Below are 23,277 nucleotides of genomic sequence, written 5' to 3'. Positions count from 1 at the left end.
TCATTTTGTGCCCGGTACAAGCACTCCGAGCTGTGCGAGACAAAACAATGCTCTCTCGTCCTCGTGAAAACAGCCAAAGGCAACAAGATAAAGAAAAGCTCCATTCACGCGTCCTCACCGCTGGAATTTGCCAGCACTCGCACACTGATTACCATGGAAAATTGGGCGCTGCGGTTTCTATGTTTTCTTCGGGGAATTGGCGGCCCGTAAGCGAACGAAGCCCGGCTATGCTTTCGCTCAAACCTACCCGAACCCCTGAACCACTGTTTGCGTTTAGGGAGGAGCGCCGCCTACATCGTCAAGCGACGCGAACAAGAGCATGCTGTTGGCCGAATCGAGGACATGGGGCGGAAAACGTTAGCCACCGAAAAGGTTCTCTTACTCGGTGAAACATAGGTTAACTTAAGCAACTTAAGATGTAATTTAATGCAAGTTAACTATATACACGAAACTACGTTATGCGCACAACGAGGGCTTTACGAGAGACATTGACCTGACATTTGAGGGCCTAAATACTGTAACGTCTTGTTCGCTGGTGATACGCGATGTTCTTCCTTTCCATGATTAGCTACGTACATCACCAAGAACATTTTCTCTCTTTCTCTATTGTCATCCAAGTGGTCGTCCATCTGAAACGCTCAATGCGAAAGTTAAAGATACCGTGCCCAGACATTTGGAAGAAACGCCTCTTCGAAGCCAAGCTTTCAAATGCTCGTGCAGGGCGTATTCATCCGCAAGAAACCGAATCTCCTTTGTTTGCGTAGATTTTATTCTTCTGTTGCTTAAGAAAACGCAAATGAAGGTGACTAGGACAGAACAAAAAACAAGGTGGCTCGGTGGGCGTTGCATCATGGGCAGCACAAGTTTCCTCATTTCGCGCACGCGGCGTCTAACGACGCGACCCTGGGAAACACTTCCCTGCATCCGTCGTCGACCGCCTTCCTCCCTCGACCCGCATTCCTAATTCCCGTCTACGCAGAGATGCCACCAATTCGCGCGCGCTCCCTCCTTTCTTTCTGGGCGAACGTCCCTCATCGCTCTCCCGCGTCAGCCGTTCTACGCCCATCGCTCGCTCATCGGCTTTCTCCTGTAGTGCGCACGCGCACGTCCCCGTTCTCCTTCCCCCCCATTCCTCTCTCTCCCGGATTCCCTCAACCTCCCGCTCACTCTTCCCTAGCTCGGGCAAAGGAACGTCACTCGCGTTCCCGATGTGCACTGGCTTCCACGCGTACCGGCGCGCCGTGTCGTCTGCCGACGGTTTGTCGTCTGCTCGTCGCCGTCGTTTTCCCTTGCTGCAGCTTGTGCATGGAACGTAGTGATCTCATAACGCGTCACCACTGCGCAGAGGATAAGTGAATCGGCGACAGACCAAAGCCTAGAGTTCTCACTCGTTGTTTGTTCCCAAGCCACCTGCGTCCAAGTCGCCCGGTCCAAGTTGGTCGTCATAGGTGGATATTTCCCCCTTTCGAGAAACGGGTGATTAGTGAGATGAGGTCACCGGAGCTTTAGCTGGTCCTCTCAGTGATGGTGCTTGGCTTAGCTCAGATTCAGACATCTTGCCACGTTTGCCATCAGACTCACCGCATTCCTAGTGTGGACATCATCTTTCTGCTCCTGTATTTCAGTGGGCATTGTGTGTGCGTGTGAGTGTATGCGACCGAGGAACGTTTGTCAACACATTACTTTTAGCGCTGCATACAAGGTTATAATTTTTCCTATAACCTGCCCACATACCCCGTCTCAAGTAGCTGGCGTCAGCAATGTGTGTATATGTTTGATTGTGTTACGGGGTTCCTATTATGCTGAACCAAGACAGTTGTACACACATCAGGGTGTTGATTGCCGGCTTCCTACCTTCGCTGTATCTGTGCTCAGGGTACAGCGTGCGAAACAGTGACAGTGTGTGAACACACGGGTCAGACGCACAAGGCTTCTCCAGCGCTACTGAGTGATCGTCCGCCATTATTCCTTCGGAATCTCCAAGCAAAACAGTCACAAGCACTTAGATATACGTGTCATAGCTTCCTGTTGTGGTTGACCTCACCCGTATCCTGCGCGGAACCAGAGTCGCATGTCCGCAGCATTACAAGTAGTCGCGCTTGCAACATGACCTCTCGTTATGCTAACGCTTCAGAGTAACCTCTGATTGAAGCTGCGCAAGCAGGTCGCATCACTCATTTACAGGGCTTGCACCTTGAAATTTAGTGCTAGCATGTTTGGGGACTTTTTGTAGCTTAATATTATCATCTGTTCAACATCTGCCAGAGACGGGTAGTTTTTGGGACAAGCATTCGGCGTTCGGTCTGAATGCACATACGTATCACAGTTCACGCACGGGATTATTATTTTCCCTCCTGCATACAGTGTACAACGCGTGAGACCGAGGGTCGTCGCTTCTATTTTGACAGACATTGTTGTAAGGCCTGTGTAACTGCATCGTCTGCGAAGATCCCAGGAAAAGCATATTCACGAAGTACAAGCAACTGACTGAGATGGAGACGCATCTGGGACGGACTCGTGATGTGAGATTTTGTTAACATCGGATAATTTGTTCACACAAGTGTCTCTTGCGGATAACGCCGTTACGGATATCTCGTAAGGGGAATCCTGGATTGAGCACCACACCATGTCATCGTCAAGACAAGCCTCGATGGCCTGGTGGCTGTGGATGCTTGCGTCGGTGATGAACCTCAAGAAAGCCGAAGGTAAGCGTATCTGAATGAACTTATCGGGAGTAGCGATATACCTTGCTCAAAACGATCATCGGAGGAGAACACCTGCAAACACTCTACTAGCATAAATTAATAAATAAGGTTACCTGCTTGACATATGCATGCGCTCTATACACATGCTAATCAAGAATCAGTGTTGATTAGGATTTCAGAAACCTCAGAATAACTGTTTTGACTGACTACAGCATGTCAGACATGAAATATTACCTGAGAACAGCCACGAAAGAGCATTATTACTTCTTTCTTAACTGAGCGCAGAGATAGTTATTACTACAACATCGATTGTACAGATGCCCAAAGCACGTTCACGCCACCTTCGTGCTGTCCTGGTATCGACAGCGCATGCACGGTAGACGTTTGGAAAATAAGAAGGTCTCCAGAGATGCGCAGTGCATTGGCGGCAAAAAGAAAAAGTAACACTACGAAGCCAAGTGGCAGCACCAGAGCGCTCCACTCTGCCAAAGTTAAGGCAGCGTTCCACTGTTTTCATTAGCGTTGTTCACACACACGCACGCGCGCACACACACGCGCGCACACACACACGCACACACACACACGCACACACACGCGCACACACACGCACGCGCACACGCACGCACACGCACACACACACACACACGCACACACGCACACACGCGCACACGCACACGCACGCACACACACACACACACACACGCACGCACACACACACACACACACACACGAGCACTCCTGCCTCAGAGCCGTGTTTGCATAACCCGCCATTGTGCATGCACTGGTCAAAGTTGAACGAACAGCAAACGTTACGTTAAATCTACCTGATCCTTTGATAAGGGCGCCTACGAAGGCCGAAGGGCTTTCCAAAGAGGAAAAACCCATCATAGCGATTATGATAAGGCAAAGGTTCTCTCCGTGAGCAGGGAAAAATTATGCGCGTGCATAGTAAAAATTCAATTATGGCATTTTACGTGTCAAAACTACGATCTCATTATGATCTCCTTGTTCGCGCTTTTTACTTGTTCCACTTCCACCTGGCCACAACAACAGCCGGGAGAGCACGTTCTAGCTAGCGCAGCGCAACAAAACGCGCAGACTACCGCAATCCAGCACACACGACGCCTATGCCAAGATGCTAAACCTACCAGACAGCACACGCATGAGCGCAGGCCACCATAAGAAAACCGCCCTTGTGCCCCGATAACATGGCCGCCGCTGCGAAAAGTATCACGTGAATTCCTCCGCACTTTTCTTCTAGTGCGCGCGGAGTGGGTGGGGCCTCTTCTCTGTTTTTATTGCGATAGCAATTATATACACTCCAGGCGCATTCTTGCCTTAGCCGTCGCCGTGATGTTCTGTATACAGGGGAAGGCGATAACACCGCCGCCGCGCGTCGTATGCTGCATAAGCGAGTGAAAGCGCACGAGGGAAGCCGACAATAGCGACTCAAGCTGGCACGCGCGAAAGAGAACAGCGGAGAGCAGACGCACCGTCTTCCGTCGCGCGAAAGGCCGTGGGGGGATTGTTGTGAAGCAGGGAGGGAGGGGTGCCGGCGTTGTGCTCCGGCAGCAACTGCGCATTTCTCAACCGGGCGCGACGACAACTCATGATCGCGGCACAATCTGGCGGGCTATTTATGGACGAAAGCGGGTAGGCAGAAAGGTGATCATTTCAGCTAGTTGGTTTTCCATGCGACTGTGTGCTGCATCGCGAAGCGGGACAAGGGACAGGAAGCGCTTGGTCTCTTTTTTCCTGTGTCCCCTGTCTCGCGGCTCAGAAATGAGAGGGGGGCGGCTTCGATTCCATCAAATGGGTACTTCGTACGACCGCGCGTGGTAGCGTGCACCGTATCTCGAAAGGGATCTGCAGACAGCTCGTGCCTTTGTGCACGCTATGTTCTCGCCGCTCTTGCGTTGAAGCGATAGACAGCTCGAAGGTCACTTCGCTCGCTGCCGCTGCCGCACTTGCTTACAGCAGCGTTTTGACAGTGAGTGCCCGCGTCCATCGAGTTTGATGTGTTCACGTTTGTTTGTGCGCGATGACATCATGCTTGTCAATGCAGTTAGTAAGCGAATGTTTCCGAGATTATACGACTGACAAGACTACTATCTTTTCTTCGTACAGCTGGCTACTAATTTACTATCGCAATCGGTACTTCGCCTTGGGGGCGAAACTTTTTTTTCCTTCCCCCATTCTTCAAGCCCTGGATGAAGAAGTAAGCGTTGAAGTCTTTGTCTACGCGTAGACTCGGTAACCCCTAGTGATGTTTTATCGCCAAATGGGAAATATACGAGCTATCGATGCTGAGATTCATTAGGTACATCAGCGGGTGGCGTTAGAATATTGTTTCCATATTTTCGGTAACGAACGTCCGAACAGTGCTAAACTCAACGGTCTAGAATTACTATATCTACAAGCCTGGCCGTTTACCCCTTCCCATATATATATATATATATATATATATATATATATATATATATATATATATTGTAAATTCTGTTACGCAGGCTGTTGCTGTGTAATCAAAAGGAAGGTGACTGCGAGCACACACCTTGGAACATAAAGCGACCATTATGTCAGATGCCTCCTAAGAAGACGAAATAGGGACTTCGATAGAAGAATGTGTGCAATTGAAGAGCTATATTCAAGGAAATAAATACGCGCATTTAGATCAGTACTAACGTCAAATACCGGTGTAGTGATTATCCCTGTTCTGCATATTTATGCTCTCAAATGCAAGAACACTTGCACTGAAACAGCCTACTTTCAGCCAATAACTAAGAACATGGCTACAGTCTCCGGCGAGTTCTGTGTTTGAGGCGTCATCGACCGCAGGCTTCTAGGACGAGGAGAGTTACACCTATCTTAGCATTCAATGTGGCGGCGAGAAAGGCGGTTTCACGCGGGTGACATCTCTGGAGGATATAAATATTCCTAAGAAAAAAGAAAAAAGAAAGGGTAACTTTAATGGTAAAATTCCTGCCTATGATATGCAACGCGCACTCTCCCAGTCTTCATACCACTTTCACATATCGATATCGAGCAGCTGTGCAAAAAAAAAAAAAAAACTTTCCTTTAGCGGGTGCGAACGTGGACGAGTGGGTAATGAAGTCGTAACATGCTAAGGCGCGCATTACTTACTCAAAAAATGTAGGACAAGACCATGGCCCTTACATGTCGCGCCATGTTTTACGGGAGTATCGTGTTTGTCTCTCGAGTACCGTGTTGGTCTCTCAGTCCAGGTCCCGCCAGTAATGCGCTTTATTGTGGTGTAATTGAACCTTCCTTTCAAAGGAATTCTTCCGCCGGAAAATTACGTTCCTGATAAACTTCAAGGCACACGAAACAGACCCCAGGGAGTTCGACTACCTTTATCAGCTGTCGCAGTAACGAAGGGAAACGAACGCGAAAGAATAAAACAAATTGATTCGACATGAAAGAATTATTCAGAGCCGTGTGGCACCTATACACAGACGGGCGTGCAAACGAAAGCCGGGGATATTAAACAATAACAGCGCGTCCACGGTCTGCCGAAGCTCCACAAAAATCAATTCTCGCGGTCAAGTGTCACAGACGGCCGAAACGCGATCAAGCCCCGGGTGTGCGTTTGCCGAGCGAAAACCACTTCGCCGCGTCGTGCTCGGTTGTTCGTCAAAGCCACCGGCGAAGCCAGCTACTCTTATTGCTACTGCGGCAGCAGCAGCAGCAGCAGCAGCAGCGGAGGCAAAGACAAAAGCTGTCCGTGTGCAAGAGTCAAACAGCGCCTCCTCCCCCCCCCCCCCTCAACCCAGTGCTCTGGCCGCAACGTTGTCCAATCTGCCGACCGACAAATGGTCACGGACGGAGCAGTCCCCGCCGCCGCCGCCACCGCCACGGCTCTCTTAATCGAAGGCTTGGTCGAGCCGTTCCTCCTGACAGATGATTGCAATCTATTTCATCCCGCCCCGCTTACCACTTTGCCCTGTCCACCTACCATTCCTCCTCCCCAAGGCGGCCCCACTCCCAATCCTCCGACTGTCCGTTTCACTTGCCGAGCGGGCCCACGTTTTGGCCACGTTTCGCTTGCTCTTATGGCCTCCTCTTTCGTGCTCTGTTCCTTATTATTTGCCCTCTATGTTTTCTGTGCGCGACTTTCTTCGGGTGTAAGAGACGTTTCGCTTCCTAGGTGCCTCGCTTTTAAGATGTCGTCGTTCTGACCACGACGTTTTTTTTTTTCCTAGCCCCCTCCGCTGACAGACTCAAATTATCCTCCATGTATCGCAAGTCCCACCGTTTTCCGGGGATCGTTTCATTCAATGTTTGTTTTTAATACGCTGTTCTCTTTGACGCGCACATAAACGTTGTATTTGTACACCGCTTATTTCGGCAGCGGTAATGTTTTCCGCTCGGTCAGGTGCGTTTCTCAATTTATCAATTACCCGTTCACTAATAGTACGTGTTCTTGTATTTGTTAACACGGAAGAGAAATGTTTTTTAACTTTAGCGTCCTTTTTCTGGTGTTCTTTCGTACATAAGCATGTCTCGACCGCTAGACGTCCCGCTCAAATATCTCCGGTGAAATCACAAGTTCGTTAAACTGGCGCAAGGTTCATCTTGCTGATTAATGCTCAAATGACTCTACGTTCGTTAGTGAAGACTGAATTAGCGAAAGCATTGCGCATTTAAGGCCACGAACGTGAATAAAGAAGTCAAGAACATAGAATTTACGGGCGAACCTCACGAAGAGTGTTGTCCGTAAGTTCTCTTTGTCCATGACTGGCTACCTATGTTAAATATATGCTTAACATTAGGATTTCATGTAAATCTTTCCTTACGAAATAAATCTAGCTTAAGAAGGTTTTTCAAATACAAGCCTTGGCACACAGCAACAAAGTTTTCATTGTTTTCGTTCTGCGGTTTCTGTGCAACAGATTGGAAATTTTCTAAACTTTACTCCAAATCTCTTCGAGACTTCGAAACAGTCCGCTTTGACGCCTTTCTTTCAGAAAGACAAACAATGATATAACAGATCGACGCATTATCGAAGGGTGCAAGTGTCAGTTATTATAGTGACTGTCTATATACGGAATCATGCTAATTTTAAACACCTTATTTGGAAGCCAATTTTCTTGGGTGTCTTTCGACAAAGTAAGAATGATCGTTGGTAGGACACGGACCAACTATATGAGAATGAACTGGTTATACAAGCATGATTGATTGGTCACTGCTCTTCGACTCTGTACCACATGAGACAGGCACTTCCAATTCGCTGCTGCCATTCCTTAAAAACAATTTCCCAGATCATCTAGACTGCTGTAGATATTTTCCAGAATTTGCTAAAAATATGTCACAAAATTTTAATGTAGCATTTGTTAAAACAACCTCCGAAAGTGGTGGAGTGGAGGACTCCACCCCCTGGAGTTCTTTAACGGGCACGTAAATCCAAGTACACGGGTGTTTTCGCATTTCGCCCACATTGAAATGCAGCCGCCGCGGCCGGGATCCGATCCCACGACCTCGTGGTCAGCAGCCCAACAGCATAGCCACTGAGTGTCGCTCTCCAAAGTTTGCTTGACGGGAATGAGCAAACAAAGAAAGCGGGGAAGCGTATTAAAATGACGAGACAAGGCCGCGTATGTGAACACGAGGGCACGCCGCTTCCTCGCTAAAGAAAGAAGACTGGCCAATTTTACGCGCCAGCGCCGCTTATAAGTGGGTCATAGCCCCAAGGCCTTCAAAAAAAAAACGCGCCATCCTGTCCAATGGTAAAAAAAAACTATCATCATTAGCAATAGTTCGTGACACCCTTAGCAAGCAAAAAAAAAAGCAATGGCTCATCCCTCTCGTAATGCCGAGGCTACAAGCACTCGGCAAAGTGAAGCGAAGAATGCATACATTCGTTGAAATCCCCCATGTAACAAACAGAATAGCATACGTTCCAATCCCCTGCTGAGAAGATGCAACGAAAAGTCGAAGAAAAACGTCATTGCCGCAAGAAATGAACCCGCTGTGCGAGCGCGCGAAGCCGCAGCTAAGCGTCAAAAACCAACCAGAGAGAGAGAGAGAGAGCAAGGACAGGAAACGCAGGGCGGTCAACCAGACGAGCACCCGGTTTGCTACCCTACCCTAAAAGGGAATAGAAAGAGGAAAAAAAGAGAGAGTAAGAGCAGAGTGCGTGTGTGAGGGAAACTATACACGGGTACACTATAAACGATCTCTTAAGCCGGTGCACTTCAAGTACTGCATGCAAGTGCACCAGCCGAAGAAACTGAACTGCGAAAGCAGCGACGCGATGATGCGAGACGGCGCACTACCAGGTGTGCAAACCGGCTTTCGCCTTCCCGTGTCACAGGAGTTTAACATCCCGCCAAACTTTGTGTTATCGACGCGACATGGTAGTGCCGCGACCACCCCTCCATCTATCTACACACTCGGTGCAAGCCGCTCGCCAAGCTTTTCTGGGGCCCATCACAGGCGTGTCCCCTCTTTCGGACATCCTCTGTCTATCTATCGTTGCCTCGCGGTACAACGCATAATAATAATAATAATAATATTTGGGGTTTTACGTGCCAAAACCACTTTCTGATTATGAGGCACGCCGTAGTGGAGGACTCCGGAAATTTTAACCACCTGGTGTTCTTTAACGTGCGCCTGAATCTAAGCACACGGGTGTTTTCGCATTTCGCCCCCATCGAAAATGCGGCCGCCGTGGCCGGGATTCAATACCGCGACCTCGTGCTCAGCAGCCCAACACCATAGCCACTGAGCAACCACGGCGGGTGCGGTACAACGCAATATGTAATAAAGTGCCAATTCATTTGAACTTTATTTAGTACACATCTTGCGGATCTTGAAATGCTTATAAACTGCCATAAAGTTCGCAGTCAAAATTTGACGTATCCCTATATTTTTAATAACTTACTTGCACAGGCGATGGGCTGAGTGGAACGATAAACAAATGAAAGAAGGCACCGATGGCTTGACTACGTGTGCCTTCTTTTTCGGCCGCCCATGAAGTAACGCCCAAAATGATGATAACCCTAGAGTAAACCTCGATAAGCCAATAAAACTGGAGGCGTGGCAAAGGTTGAATTTTATATCTTGATATCATTAGCTCATTAGACTGAAGGCGTCGCCAGAGCTAGCCGAGATCCCGAACTTTGATAACCTCAGGCTTTCCTGCACAGCATCCTAGCCTATCTTTTCTTAATGCTTCGTCTGTGTCATCATCATCATCATCATCATCATCATCATCATCATCATCATCAGCCTGGTTGCGCCCACTGCAGGGCAAAGGCCTCTCCCATGCTTCTCTAACAACCCCGGTCATGTACTAATTGTGGCCATGCCGTGCCTGCAAACTTCTTAATCTCATCCGCCCACCCAACTTTCTGCCGCCCCCTGCTACGCTTCCCTTCCCTTGGGACCCAGTCCGTAACCCTTAATGACCATCGGTTATCTTCCCTCCTCATTACATGTCCTGCCCATGCCCATTTCTTTTTCTTGATTTCAACTAAGATGTCATTAACTCGCGTTTGTTCCCTCACCCAATCTGCTCTTTTCTTATCCCTTAACGTTACACCTATCATTCTTCTTTCCATAGCTCGTTGTGTCGTCCTCAATTTGAGTAGAACCCTTTTCGTAAGCCTCCAGGTTTCTGCCCCGTAGGTGAGTACTGGTAAGACACAGCTATTATATACTTTTCTCTTGAGGGATAATGGCAACCTGCTGTTCATGATTTGGGAATGCCTGCCAAACGCACCCCAGCCCATTCTTATTCTTCTGATTATTTCCGTCTCATGATCCGGATCCGCCGTCACTACCTGCCCTAAGTAGATGTATTCCCTTACGACTTCCAGTGCCTCACTGCCTATTGTAAATTGCTGTTCTCTCCCGAGACTGTTAAGCATTACTTTAGTTTTCTGCAGATTAATTTTTAGACCCACTCTTCTGCTTTGCCTCTCCAGGTCAGTGAGCATGCATTGAAATTGGTCCCCTGAGTTACTAAGCAAGGCAATATCATCAGCGAATCGCAAGTTACTAAGGTATTCTCCATGAACTTTTATCCCCAATTCTTCCCAATCCAGGTCTCTGAATACCTCATGTAAACACGCTGTGAATAGCATTGGAGATATCGTATCTCCCTGCCTGACGCCTTTCTTTATTGGGATTTTGTTGCTTGCTTTATGGAGGACTACGGTGGCTGTGGAGCCGCTATAGATATCTTCCAGTATTTTTACATATGGCTCATCTACACCCTGATTCCGCAATGCCTCCATGACTGCTGAGGTTTCGACTGAATCAAACGCTTTCTCGTAATCAATGAAAGCTATATGTAAGGGTTGGTTATATTCTGCACATTTCTCTATCACTTGATTGATAGTGTGAATATGGTCTATTGTTGAGTAGCCTTTACGGAATCCTGCCTGGTCCTTTGGTTGACAGAAGTCCAAGGTGTTCCTGATTCTATTTGCAATTACCTTAGTAAATACTTTGTAGGCAACGGACAGTAAGCTGATCGGTCTATAATTTTTTAAGTCTTTGGCGTCCCCTTTCTTATGGAATAGGATTATGTTAGCGTTCTTCCATGATTCCGGTACGCTCGAGGTCATGAGGCATTGCGTATACAGGGTGGCCAGTTTCTCTAGAACAATCTGTCCACCATCCTTCAACAAATCTGCTGTTACCTGATCCTCACCAGCTGCCTTCCCCCTTTGCATAGCTGCTAAGGCTTTCTTTACTTCTTCCGGCGTTACCTTCGGGATTTCGAATTCCTCTAGACTATTTTCTCTTCCATTATCGTCGTCTGTGTCACTTTCTGCCAACGATTTCTATAACGGTGTTTCTTGTAACTCACTCACTCACTCACTCACTCACTCACTCACTCACTCACTCACTCACTCACTCACTCACTCACTCACTCACTCACTCACTCACTCACTCACTCACTCACTCACTCACTCACTCACTCACTCACTCACTCACTCACTCACTCACTCACTCACTCACTCACTCACTCACTCACTCACTCACTCACTCACTCACTCACTCACTCACTCACTCACTCACTCACTCACTCACTCACTCACTCACTCACTCACTCACTCACTCACTCACTCACTCACTCTTCGGCTTAGCAGATGTTTCATTCATGTGTTATTTCCTTCTTTGTTCCGGCAAGATATGTCTTGCGTCTGGGTAGACAATATTTTTGTTTCACGTTTTCCCTAACATATCTTTCTCTACACGCGGTAGCAAGTTACATTTCTATTCGCTACAGACGCGTTCCGATCAGGGCGGAACGTAGAAACTCTCGTGTATGGAGATGAACCCGAGTAAGTTAGAGCTAAAGTGGTGTCATCAACATCAGTGTTGTCCAAAATCGCTATGTTGTTCAGGAATGTGAACACTAATAAGCATACAAAGTGCATTTTTACATTACTTTTATATTCATGCACTTTAGGAATTCGGGAAAGGCAATGGGCTTATCAGTAAATTCCTCATACAATTTTTAGTAGTTTCTTTTTACGTGAATCCCATTCATTCTACTGTTGTTCTACTACTGTTCTAACTCCGCAGAACTTAGCAATAGAATAAATCGTGAGTCATTAGGAAATTTGTGATGCGATGTTGAGAAATATTTATATGCACAAAGAATGCCTTTCACTTCCACCATATATCAGTCGTAACTTTGACAAAAACGAAATTATTTCATACAGCTTTCTGGAAATTACGAATATCTTCAACACACTTCTCCTAGCACGCAAACTACGCCTATCTTCTGGCGTTACCTTCTCGTCCTCCATCCCCGGAATTTGCAAAAGAGAAAAAGAGCAAACCAGGAAATGTCCGACATCACTTCCAACAATGCTATCACGTGTAGTAGCCTATATCCTAGCGTTTGGCGAGACCGCATTTCCCCCCCCCCAAGAAATAAATAATAAAGAATAATGCTGGAGGCAGTATAGTACAGCTTCCCACAACGAATGCGGTTGACGTCCCGTCTGAGCTGCAAATTCTGCACCTCTTGCCGTTTATTGTCCCCATCCCAGTGCCGACTTCAATCTGAATTATGTATGCGATCCAATCGGCGCCTCTCGGGCGAGTAAGACACGTTTTGCGGCCGCCACGAACGTGCCCTCGGTTCCCACGCGTGGCTCCCAAGGAGGCACGATGCGGTTCCCCGAAACGAGTAGGTGCTGCTTTCCCGCATAACTTTCATTTCTGTTGCATGTATATATATGCCAAAAGCATGGAATGCCTGTTTCGTCGCGACCTGCTCCGGGACGAGAACGGTTCGCGCTGTCACCGGCGAAAGGAGTGTGCCACTTGAAAAGGGGGGAGGGAGGGGTGGGGGGAGGGAACGTCGCCGAGACGGACGATGTGCGTGGTGCCAGACAGCCAAGTTGGCAGGTGCCGAGGATGTTGTTTCGTTGATTTCTTGCGGTATTTTGCACTTCCACTTTCAATTTTGCTGCATCTCTTTCTGTTCAGCCCAGTTCGGTCGAGGCGTAGTAGGTGCGTGCTCTAAAGCAAGATGGTGATTTTTTTTTTCATTTTCTAAAACGTGGCTGAGTTACCGCATAGGCTTTCCAGGGAGCGTGTAATGTTACGATGATTATTGTAAACATGAATCTGCCAGCCATGGTAGCTTAGTGGCTAAGGCATTGGGATGCCAGGCAGTGAGGCCCTAGGTTCGATCGCAGCCACAGCTGCTGCATTCCGACTTTTGCGGAACGCAAAAAAAAAAAAAGCGCTCACAATATATCGTGCATTGGATTCATATTCAAGTGCATTTTGTGGTAACAAAAGTTAATCGGGCTCCCCCTTCACGGCGTGCCTCGCAATCAGATCGCGAGTTTCGCGCGTAAACGTCAGAATTCTTTTCAAACCTTATTACTGTAACAATTTGCTCTTTTTTCTTAAGAGAGTTGGTAACTTGTACAGTGGGGAGAGTGCTTACGCGTCAAACGAAAAGATAACAAGCGCACCTAGAACCGATGTTAATTTTTGACGAATAAAGCGATTACTCAAAGCGATGATAGCATAATCATCCGCTTAATTGTAATTAGGGGGTTTTACGTGCCTAAACCACTTTCTGATTATGAGACACGCCGTAGTGCAGGACTCCGGAAATTTTGACCACCTGGGGTTCTTTAACGTGCTCCTAAATCTAAGTACACGGGTATTCTCGCATTTCGCCACCATCGAAATGCGGCCGCCGTGGCCGGGATTCGATCCCGCGACCTCGTGCTCAGCAGTCCAACACTATAGCCACTGAGCAACCACGGCGGGTTAATCGTCCACTTGCAAGTTCTATTGTTTTTATGTTTTTTTTAAATAGTGGTAGTCAACTGTCTATTTATTTATTTATTTATTTATTTATTTATTTATGCTCTAAACCCTCCAATGAAATTACTTACAGAGAGGGTAAAAAAAGGAGAAAATCATACATCTTAGGTGCACGTAGACGTTAAGAACTTTCTAGCACAGGTTCAAGGAGTTCCCAAATCCTCGAATATCGCTTGTATTCACTACGGAGCTTGGCAACGAATTCCACATTTCAATTAGGTGCGAAAAAAAAAAACTAATGTCGAAACACATCACTGCCAACGAATCAAGGCTGAACTACGTACATAATTGTGATTATTAGGAGCACGCTTCCTTACACTTCCTTTTTGTCAATTCTTAGCTGTCTTTTGGGTACCATAAAAAGACATATTAATCTTTCTTTTTTCGTGCCTGCGCGTTCCCAACAGTCCCAAGTCACAGGATTGCAGAATTTGCGTGACTGGTTCTATTTATCGATATCGACAGCATATGAAGCGTACGGCACAGTGCTGAGTTTCTTCCTCGGTTATATTTTTTTACTTTCTTGATGAAGGCACCAAACGACCTACGAATACTTTAGGTTAGGTCTGACAAAAGCCTTGTAGGCAGTTAGCTTGGCGTCTCGCCTCGTTTGCTCGATTTCTTTGCCTAAGAATTCCAGCCTCTGATTAGCCTTCGGATACGCGTTTTCTGTATAAGTATGCCACACTAAGTTCTGCGCTATTGTTACGCATAAATAATGCTGTTTTCGATAGTGCTAGGTAACTCATAATTTCATAATTCCTGTGTTGTGTTCTCGTAATATTTTGCCTCTGCTGGGAAACAAAAGAAAAATAACACTGGCAAGCGAAATCGATAGTGCACACAGATACTTATCTGCGATGAGCATTCGATAGTTAAACGCAGCAAATGCTTTGCAAGAAATAGGGCAGATGCACAGGAGAAGACCAGAACGGATGGAATAATGACACTTAAAATAATCTTGCGCCAAATTTTCTAGCACATGATGCACGTAAACGGCATGTTAACGCCACTAAAGTGTGTTTAATTTGCATACTCTAGTAGTGCTAAACTGAGAAAGTCAACAGTAAACTTAAAAAGCGCTTGGCGCGAGGTCAGGGTTGGTACCTTTTGGCGCTAACTACGGATGTTATTCATGTTTAATTGGAGTTAGGGCACATTAAGTGTTTTGTAACGTCGCAGCAACTAACGTTATTCACCTGGATTGGTTAGGTCGTAGCAGCAATACATTAGTCGCTGTGGTGCACACACACAAAAAAAAAACGAATACTTGCACGCGTTGTCAAAACTATCCGCAATATTCATTACCGATATCGACGCTACGCATCCCAATACGATAATGACATCTTTCTGACTAGTCTGGCTAAATTTGTTGCTGCTTTCTAAAAACTCTACGTTTAAGTGCGTGTTCACAGTGATACGAATCAAGTTGCTCTGCAGTACTGACGTGTGCCGCAGAGAAGTTGAGCCATTGCACCACCCGACACTCGTAGTTTTCGACGTAGCTACAACGGTTGAAGCAGCACTGAAAAAGAACTCGCGTAGACACGAGCGCGTCATTTGATGCTTTAAAGTATAAGCTGCAAATACTCGATGCTATGACATGATCCACTATTCTATTCTCCATGGGAGGCACTCCGAAGAGCCGCTGAGGCGTTCAGGGCATGATGAGCGGGCCGACCGAAACCAAAGAATGTAGAAGCGATGCGCTTATTCATCGTTAGGTTTAGTAGACTAACGAGACGTAATCTTCACAGCGGTGGAAGCAAAAGCAACTAAACCCGTCAGACGTAGACAAGGCAGTGAGATATATTTTATTGCTTTGGCTGGGAACCAAAAGAGAGTTACTTCACGCTTATCTCTAGTCCCTGGTAGTGGGGTATAGAAAACTTTTTTTTCCCCTCGCGTCGCAGAAAACAGAGAAAAAGAGACAAAAATAATCGATTGTCTACTACATGGTCGTTCTATTAGCGCTACACAAATGAGGACTTTATCAACACTGTAGGTATCTGTTTCTAAGCTTTTGTAGCTCGCTCGTGGCACTCATTAGGCTCGACATGTGTTTTTTTTTTGCATTGCTTTGATCTCAGCCTTTAATCAAGGTCGACGGTCCATTCACCATTAATTTGCAATGCTGAGCAGAGCTTGATCAGGGTTGACAACGCTAAAAAAAAATAAATAAAGCACTAAAGTTTAACGCAAAGCTAAAGTATTCTTCGTCGTTCTAATCTCTGCTTCCTGTGCCTCATCAGCGGGGTGCTAGCCTGGCCTCTTTGATCGGGTCTTTGTTCCAAGCGTCGTGAAAGAAAAGAAGCTTTTGATGCGACGTGGTTTTGTAGCGCGCTGACAGGCTTGGAGCGCAGCAAGCAGCAGTACTTTGGCTCCGGCGCTGTCACACCATATTCTGGCGCGTTAGTATGAAGGGCACTTCATAGGAACGTCCAATAGAGGGTGTGGGGGGGAGGGGGGGTTTGTAACAGGGAAGGAGGTTCTTTCATCTCAACGGGAGGATCTTAAGTGTTCGATAGAATATTCTCGTTTTTCTTGTTTTTAACGAATTGACTATTTATTTTCTTTGTTGTATTCTGACGGCATCTTCTTTTGTTCTTTTTTTTTACATACTTCCGTTCCCGAGGTAGACGCAAGACACTTTTCGGTCAGAATCTCGTTGCTTGTAAGAAATAAAACAAAAATTGTAAAGTGTACTCGAAGCACATTCTCGGCTTGTAGTTTAACACGGGTAGCGGTTACCCCTGGTGGCTTTTCCATCGACCTGCATGGCTTGTGGCTGTGATTATGCTGTTTCTGCGGTACCCTTATGCGAAAGTACTAGCGCGTTCAGAAATCGGCTTCCGATGTTAAATGGTGTCAGCGCAGTTTGTTTTAACTGATAGAATATATCAATCGTGTAATTAGTGTCCCTTTCTCGTTCACTGAGGTAAAGCCTCGTTGTTAACATGGTGGGTAAGTTTACACGCGCATGCATACATGCCTGCAGTTATGTGTGCATGTGCGTGATTTACGCGCGGAGACAAGCAGACGACGAGTCAAGCAGGCATGTAAGCGTGCATAAATGTGTTGATGAATATAAATGCATTTGTTCCATCGTCAAAGCACTAATAATCGCATCTGCCCGCCAAACCCCCTGTCCGTCCGAACAATGCTCATTTCCTCAAATAATTTTCAGCTGTATCCGCTCACACGTTACAAAGTAATGTCTCGCATATGTATGAAGGAACAAATAAGTAAACTCAACGTGTTCCGAAATCAAATTAATCCACTTTTGTTATTACGTTCGCGCTGGACTTGCCACTTTTCCACAGGCAGCCGTACCGGCAACCTTTTGAATCACGAAATAAGGCCACATCCTAATTCCTTGCGCCGCGCCGGTGTAAACTACTACTAAAGCTTGAACCCCACCACACCCTGAACCCCACTAATATTGAACTTCATGAACTATCATAGTTCATTCCGACCATCCCTGAAGTTTAACGCTCCTTCTGACATTTTCAGCAAAATATAGCGGAACAAGTTTCAAGCTAAGGAGATATATATAGGCAGAAATGGTAACCCAAGCACGCATGCCGAGAAAAAAGGAATACGTCCTGTTAGCTTACCTTGAGGATATCTTATCATACGGAAATGGCACACAGTTCGTAATAAAACGCAGCGTCCTTTTTTTTATTTTGATACCCGTGGATGGGTGTTTCGCGTTATTCACGGTTCCATACCGGCATTCATCTCGCTTAGTCGGGCCAAGTCATTTCGCACTCAGGCTTCACCCCCCGTTGTGGGGAGGGGGGAGGCGAATGCCCCGACTTTGCCTTTCGTTTCTGCTGCAGGCACGATACGACACCTATGCAGCGACGGAACGTGAAGTTTAAGACTCGGGCTCCGAATATAATCGGCCCCTGCAGCGAAGGCGAATTGAGCAATTTGTCATAATTTACAACTCGGCACCACGCGCCCCGAGCTCAACGTCTCTTGTCCGTCCTTTCTTTTTTATGATTATTAATACTTCGCGAACGCTAAACTCTACGATTTACGGCACTGTGCGAAAAATACATATCTCCGCTCGCTGCCGCTTCTTCTCGTGTCGCATAGCTATAGATGGATTACTGTGATGTACAGCTTGCATGCGTGGCTGCGCAAACAATAGTCGCATTAGGGCTTGCTTGTAGCGAACCTAAAAGCTCTGGCGACGTGAATTACTTCGGCGAAGTGTCATATAAAGATCTTCTTTTTATTCGACGAATTCTCCGCTAAGCTCATATAGTCTACAGAAAGAACAAACGGGGCGTCGTATAAACGCGCGTATACCATTAGCCGTGCGATGCACGTGTGCTGCAACACTCAGTTGGCGAATTTATTCTCCGTGAAACGACGGGTACAGACCTCCGGGGACAAGTCCACTGTAGTTCGGCCTCTCTTAAACATCTCGAGCTTAACCTGGTGAGCACCGCCCCGACAGCCACGACAATGTGATGGATGTCCGTTGTAGACACGGTAGCTGGGCACTTGGGGACACGTTGCAGGGTTGTCACTCGCAGCTCTCGAAGCCCAGGTGGGCATAGAAAGACGTCACGGGACCAACCACGGCCCAAAGAAGCCTTTCGGTGAGAAACTTCCTTCACTCGGGGAAAGGTTGCGGGGGGAGGGAAGCAGACAGACGGGGGCATGAGTGCGCACGTGTGTCGCGTTGAGAAATGGACCTTCAGGCGTGATGGAGAGCTCGCGGGTGAGGAGGAAACGAGGCTGGTGGACTGTCAAGTAAAGATGTCGCGTGAGCCATTAAAGGTCAGCCCGGTTGTCGAGCGGGACTCCTCACTGTGTCTTTGAATCCCAGGCACGGTGATAGGGAAGTGGGGACGACTCGTTTAGTCTGTGTATTTAATAGGAGATTTGGAACATCTTTGTTGTAATTTTCTTCAGTTCCTTCATAGCATCGAGGGAGCCAGTGTTGGTGTTAAGCTCCGTAAGGTTTCGTAAGCTTGTCAGTGGCGCGTTACTTATCCATGAAGTGTTGTACTCTTCAGGCTATGTATTCTTTGTATTTAAAGAAATATTTGTTGTGTTTTCACCTGTTTAGTTAGGGTGCATAGGGCAGTCATTAACCAAATCCTGACTACGAGCTTATCACTGTCGCATAAAAAATAAAGTGTATAATCAGTGCGCTCTCTCGGTGCTAACATCTGGAACAGAAATTTGGAAGTTAACCAAGAAGCTCGAGAATGATCAAGGACTGCTCAGAGGGCGATGGAACGAAAAATGTTAGGCGTGAAGTTAAAAGACAAGAAAACAGTTGTTTGGATCGAAGAGCAAACGGGTATAACCGATATTCTAGTCGACATTAGGAGAAGAAAATGGAGCTTCACGGGCCACGTAATGCGGGGCAGATAACCGGTAGACCATTAGAGAGAGAGAGAGAGAATACAGAGGAAGGTAGGAAGGTTAACCAGAAGTAGTTCCGGTTGGCTACCCTGCACGGGGGAAGGGTTAAGGGGGATAAAAAGAGAGTGGAAGAAGGAGATAGAGAGAAAGAGAGACGAGCACTAACAAAGCGCGTACACTATATAGCGGTAGTGGGCGGCGTTCTTAAAGTCTATCGTTAAGCCCCGTAGACCGCAGGAACCTTAATAAAGGCCTTCAACGCGGATGTTCTTTCAGAGCACTGACCTAAAGCTTTCAGTTCTGATAGTGGACGACTGTCTAACTGGTCCAGTATTCTGCACATCACTTGTCTCTGGGCGCTATATCGTTGCAGAATGGGTGCCAAGGGAAGGGAAGTGCCGTCGAGGATGGCAGAAAAACTAGGTGGGGTGATGACATTATGAAAATTGCAAGCGCAACCGGGAATCAGCTAGCGTATGAGAGGTGTAATTTGACACCGCAGCGAGAAGCCTTCGTCCTCCACTGTACTTAAATATAGGTTGAGGAGGATGATGATGATGTATTAAAGCAGTACGGCAGAGTAACCGAGTGCGCGTTTTCTTCTCTACTCACTTTCGCTCACTGCTTCGGAGCACAGAAGGTCTAGTATAGGGGTCTAGACCCTAGTCAGCGGTCGCAAGCGCCTTTAGTTCTGTGCCCTTTTGGTGTTGCAGAAATGCAGGAAAACTGAAAGACTGTTCGAAGTAAAAGAAATTGTTACGCGGAATATAGAAAGTGGAAAAGAATCTGTGATTCGTTCAGGTTACGATAGCTGAAATGATCGAAGTGCTACGGTGAGTGGCCATCATCACTTAACCGGGCATACGAAAGGATCACTACGCGAATCAGCGGCTACAGATCAGGAAGATGGGTTATTTTTTTCAGGTGCCAATTCTGGGAATCTATTAACCGTAAATTCAGCAAGACTGAACCCGGACAAGCAAAACATGTTAAAAAAATTCAGTGCCCTTCCACTCTGTGAATGATGGCCAGCGAATGGTGAACTGCAACTCCACCACGGGTCAGCCGGGCACTGCACTACCATCGGATTTTTTTTCTACACGTGGACCCAATAGTGGGGAAAGAATCTCTTAACAGCTTCGCTGTAAAAAAAAAAAAGATATCTTCAGACGCACCACTGAGGGCATCAATTTTGCATGTATTAGTTGGCGGGACAACTCTCTCGCCTTTTGCGTTTTCCTTCTTTCTGCGAGTTCATCCTACCAGCTGCGGTGGTGGATTGGCTTTGGCATTGCTCTGCGAAGTAGAAGGGCGCGCGTTCAAATACCTAGCACGGTAGCCACATTTCCATGAGAGCGCAATGAAAAAAAAAAGCGCTCATGTACCACGCAGTCAGTGGACGTTCACGGACCCCAGGTGGACCAAATATATCCGGAGTCTTTCGACTGCAGTGTGCCTCATAATGATATCACAGTTTAGGCACGTAAAACCCGCCGAATGACAAACAAAATGCTCATCTGCATTTGCACGTGCACGGTAGCCAGCCCAACGTCCATTGGGTTAACCTCCCTGCCTTTCTTTGTTTCTCTCGCTCTCTCTCGCTCTCTAGTTTCAACTTGACTTATACATTGCACATCCGCAATGGTTAACGCTATTAGATTCTCCCTCCGCCACGATGACACACCCGCTTTAACTATCCTGTGCGCACGTCGTTCAATGCTATAACACCGGGCAAGGAACAGGAATGATTTTGTTGTAAAGAGAAATCAATTTGCAAAAAAAAAAATGAATGCTCGGCTTGCCGGATGCAGTATAGTCTTCCTACACAAGTAGGATAATCTATGCCATACTATTTTGAACTTTGTGGACTTCTTGACAGCATGTTGAAGTAAGCTGTCTTTCAGCTTGGACGTTGATCATCAAGAATGCACTCTTCGTCGACATGCTTTCAAACTAAAAGAAAAAAAGTATGTGTGTGTGTGTTTCCGTTTTTATTTCTTTTTGCTAAGCGTTCATGTGAAAAGACAACCGGCGTATTCAGCATAGTATGGCCGATGGCTTAACGCGGAACGTTCTCATATATGTCGCTTACCAAAGTGACTTCATTTAGCGTTTCCAAATTTCAGTCCCCTAAAATTCGGCCTATGGAGACGTCAGCATTAAAAATGTTATTCATATTTAACGGTGCGCACCACCTAGAACTAGCACTACGTTTTCAGCATCTCATTGGTCTTCGACGATGTAGCTGCCCGCGTCCTTCGCTTTTGATGCCTTTTCTCGTCAGCAAATATGTGGAATTGAAAAGGTTCTTGATTCCGCTGTTTAGATAAGACCGGGCCTGCACCTTGAAGCTTTGCTCAACCAAAACATAACGCCCAAAACGTAAACCTAGTGCAAAACTATTTTAGAGGTGCGGAGCCTCCAACTCACCTGTACGGCCCCTTACATTCTCGCACGTATAGTGCTGTCTCCTTGATATTTTTCCATAATTACAGACCTCCTTCCTTCTTAGACTCACTTGGGCATAGTGGGTTTGTAAATTGTCCTCCTTTCGATAATTTCCATCATCATCAGCCTAAGCCATCTCCACTGAAAGGACAAAGGCCTCTTCTACCTACCTCCTATACCCCCAATCCTGTGTCATCTCTCTCCATCCTATGCACCTTTTGTGGGCGATGTGTGGTACTTTACTTAAATTTGCGCTCGGCCTTACACCAGTATATATGGGCTTCCGACCATATTATCTGCGGATCTTCTATGTTGCGTACTTAACTGACCGGTTTCTAGTTTAGGGGCTTGCATAACCGACATCTTCTGTATATGGCTAATGTTATCCTTCACAATACTTGTAAACCGTTTCTGCTTGTATTGTGCAGGGAACCGTGAATTAATTTGCTAGGGATATCAGGATATCATGTGTTTATGATGATATACATAATATGCTGTAATATGCTGTAATGGATGGATGGATCAAAGCTCCGTTCATGCCGTGCGAGATGTGCATGCCCAGAGATGTAATAAATAAATTATGGGGTTTTACGTGCCAAAACCACTTTCTGATTATGAGGCACGCCGTAGTGGAGGACTCCGGAAATTTCGAACACCTGGGGTTCTTTAACATGCAACTAAATCTAATCACACGAGTGTTCTTGCATTTCGCCCCCATCGAAATGTGGCCGCCATGGCCGGGATTTGATCCCACGACCTCGTACTCAGCAGCCCAACACCATAGCCACTAAGGAACCACGGCGGGTCGGATGTAATAAATGCACTTACAGATATAAATGCGAAAATGTCCTGACACAGAGGCATTACGTAGCATTAATCTAAATGAAAATTCACAATCTGATGTCATGTTGTGTGCGGAAACTAGACGCAGCCTGGCGTCACGTTACGTTGTGTGTGCAATGCAAGAGAGCGTGTTGAGAGTGTAATGCGGATCGACCAACGCCGGATACTTCCAGCATAGGAACGCGTCAGGGCGCCAGCTCCGATTGATGTGCGAACGCCCAATTACGACACTGCGGCTTCGTTACCGACGCGCATCACCGAGATGGGATGACCGGCAGTTGTCGTCCGAGCAAGCGAAAGCTCAGCGTGCTTCTCCGGACGGGTCGTTAGTGAACGGGCCTCAAGCTGCGGATTGGCTGTCGCCAGATGGCGCTCTCGCGTCGCCTGCTGCGAAAGAGGGCAGGGGGCGCCTGAATTCCAGACCGTCTGGTATATCGGCAAAGTTTGCTGCAGCCCCCCTCACCTCCGTACTCACCCCTGCCTCCTCCTCGTAAGTCCCGCTCAAACCTAATGCTCGTTCGGCAGCTGACGAAGATGACGTTTCCCGCTGACGCTT

The 23,277-nt window shown here is 46.9% G+C and overlaps 2 protein-coding genes across 2 annotated transcripts in view; one reads left to right on the top strand and one right to left on the bottom strand.

The window, feature by feature from the left end:
• Positions 1–23,277, bottom strand: part of LOC135920736 (adhesion G protein-coupled receptor E2-like) — a 565,456-nt gene that overhangs the window by 521,841 nt on the left and 20,338 nt on the right. The gene's annotated exons all lie outside the window — the stretch shown is intronic.
• The window catches only part of LOC135920724 (adhesion G protein-coupled receptor E2-like), a 240,841-nt gene continuing 220,116 nt past the window's right edge, over positions 2,553–23,277 (top strand). The window contains exon 1 of the mRNA XM_065454952.1: positions 2,553–2,705. Within this exon, the coding sequence (XP_065311024.1) occupies positions 2,627–2,705 (79 nt within the window). The 5' untranslated portion in view covers positions 2,553–2,626. The remainder of the gene's footprint in view (positions 2,706–23,277) is intronic.

Source organism: Dermacentor albipictus, chromosome 6 (genome assembly GCF_038994185.2).
Source record: "Dermacentor albipictus isolate Rhodes 1998 colony chromosome 6, USDA_Dalb.pri_finalv2, whole genome shotgun sequence".
Lineage (NCBI taxonomy): Eukaryota > Metazoa > Arthropoda > Arachnida > Ixodida > Ixodidae > Dermacentor > Dermacentor albipictus.
This window is presented reverse-complemented; position numbering and strand designations above follow the sequence as displayed.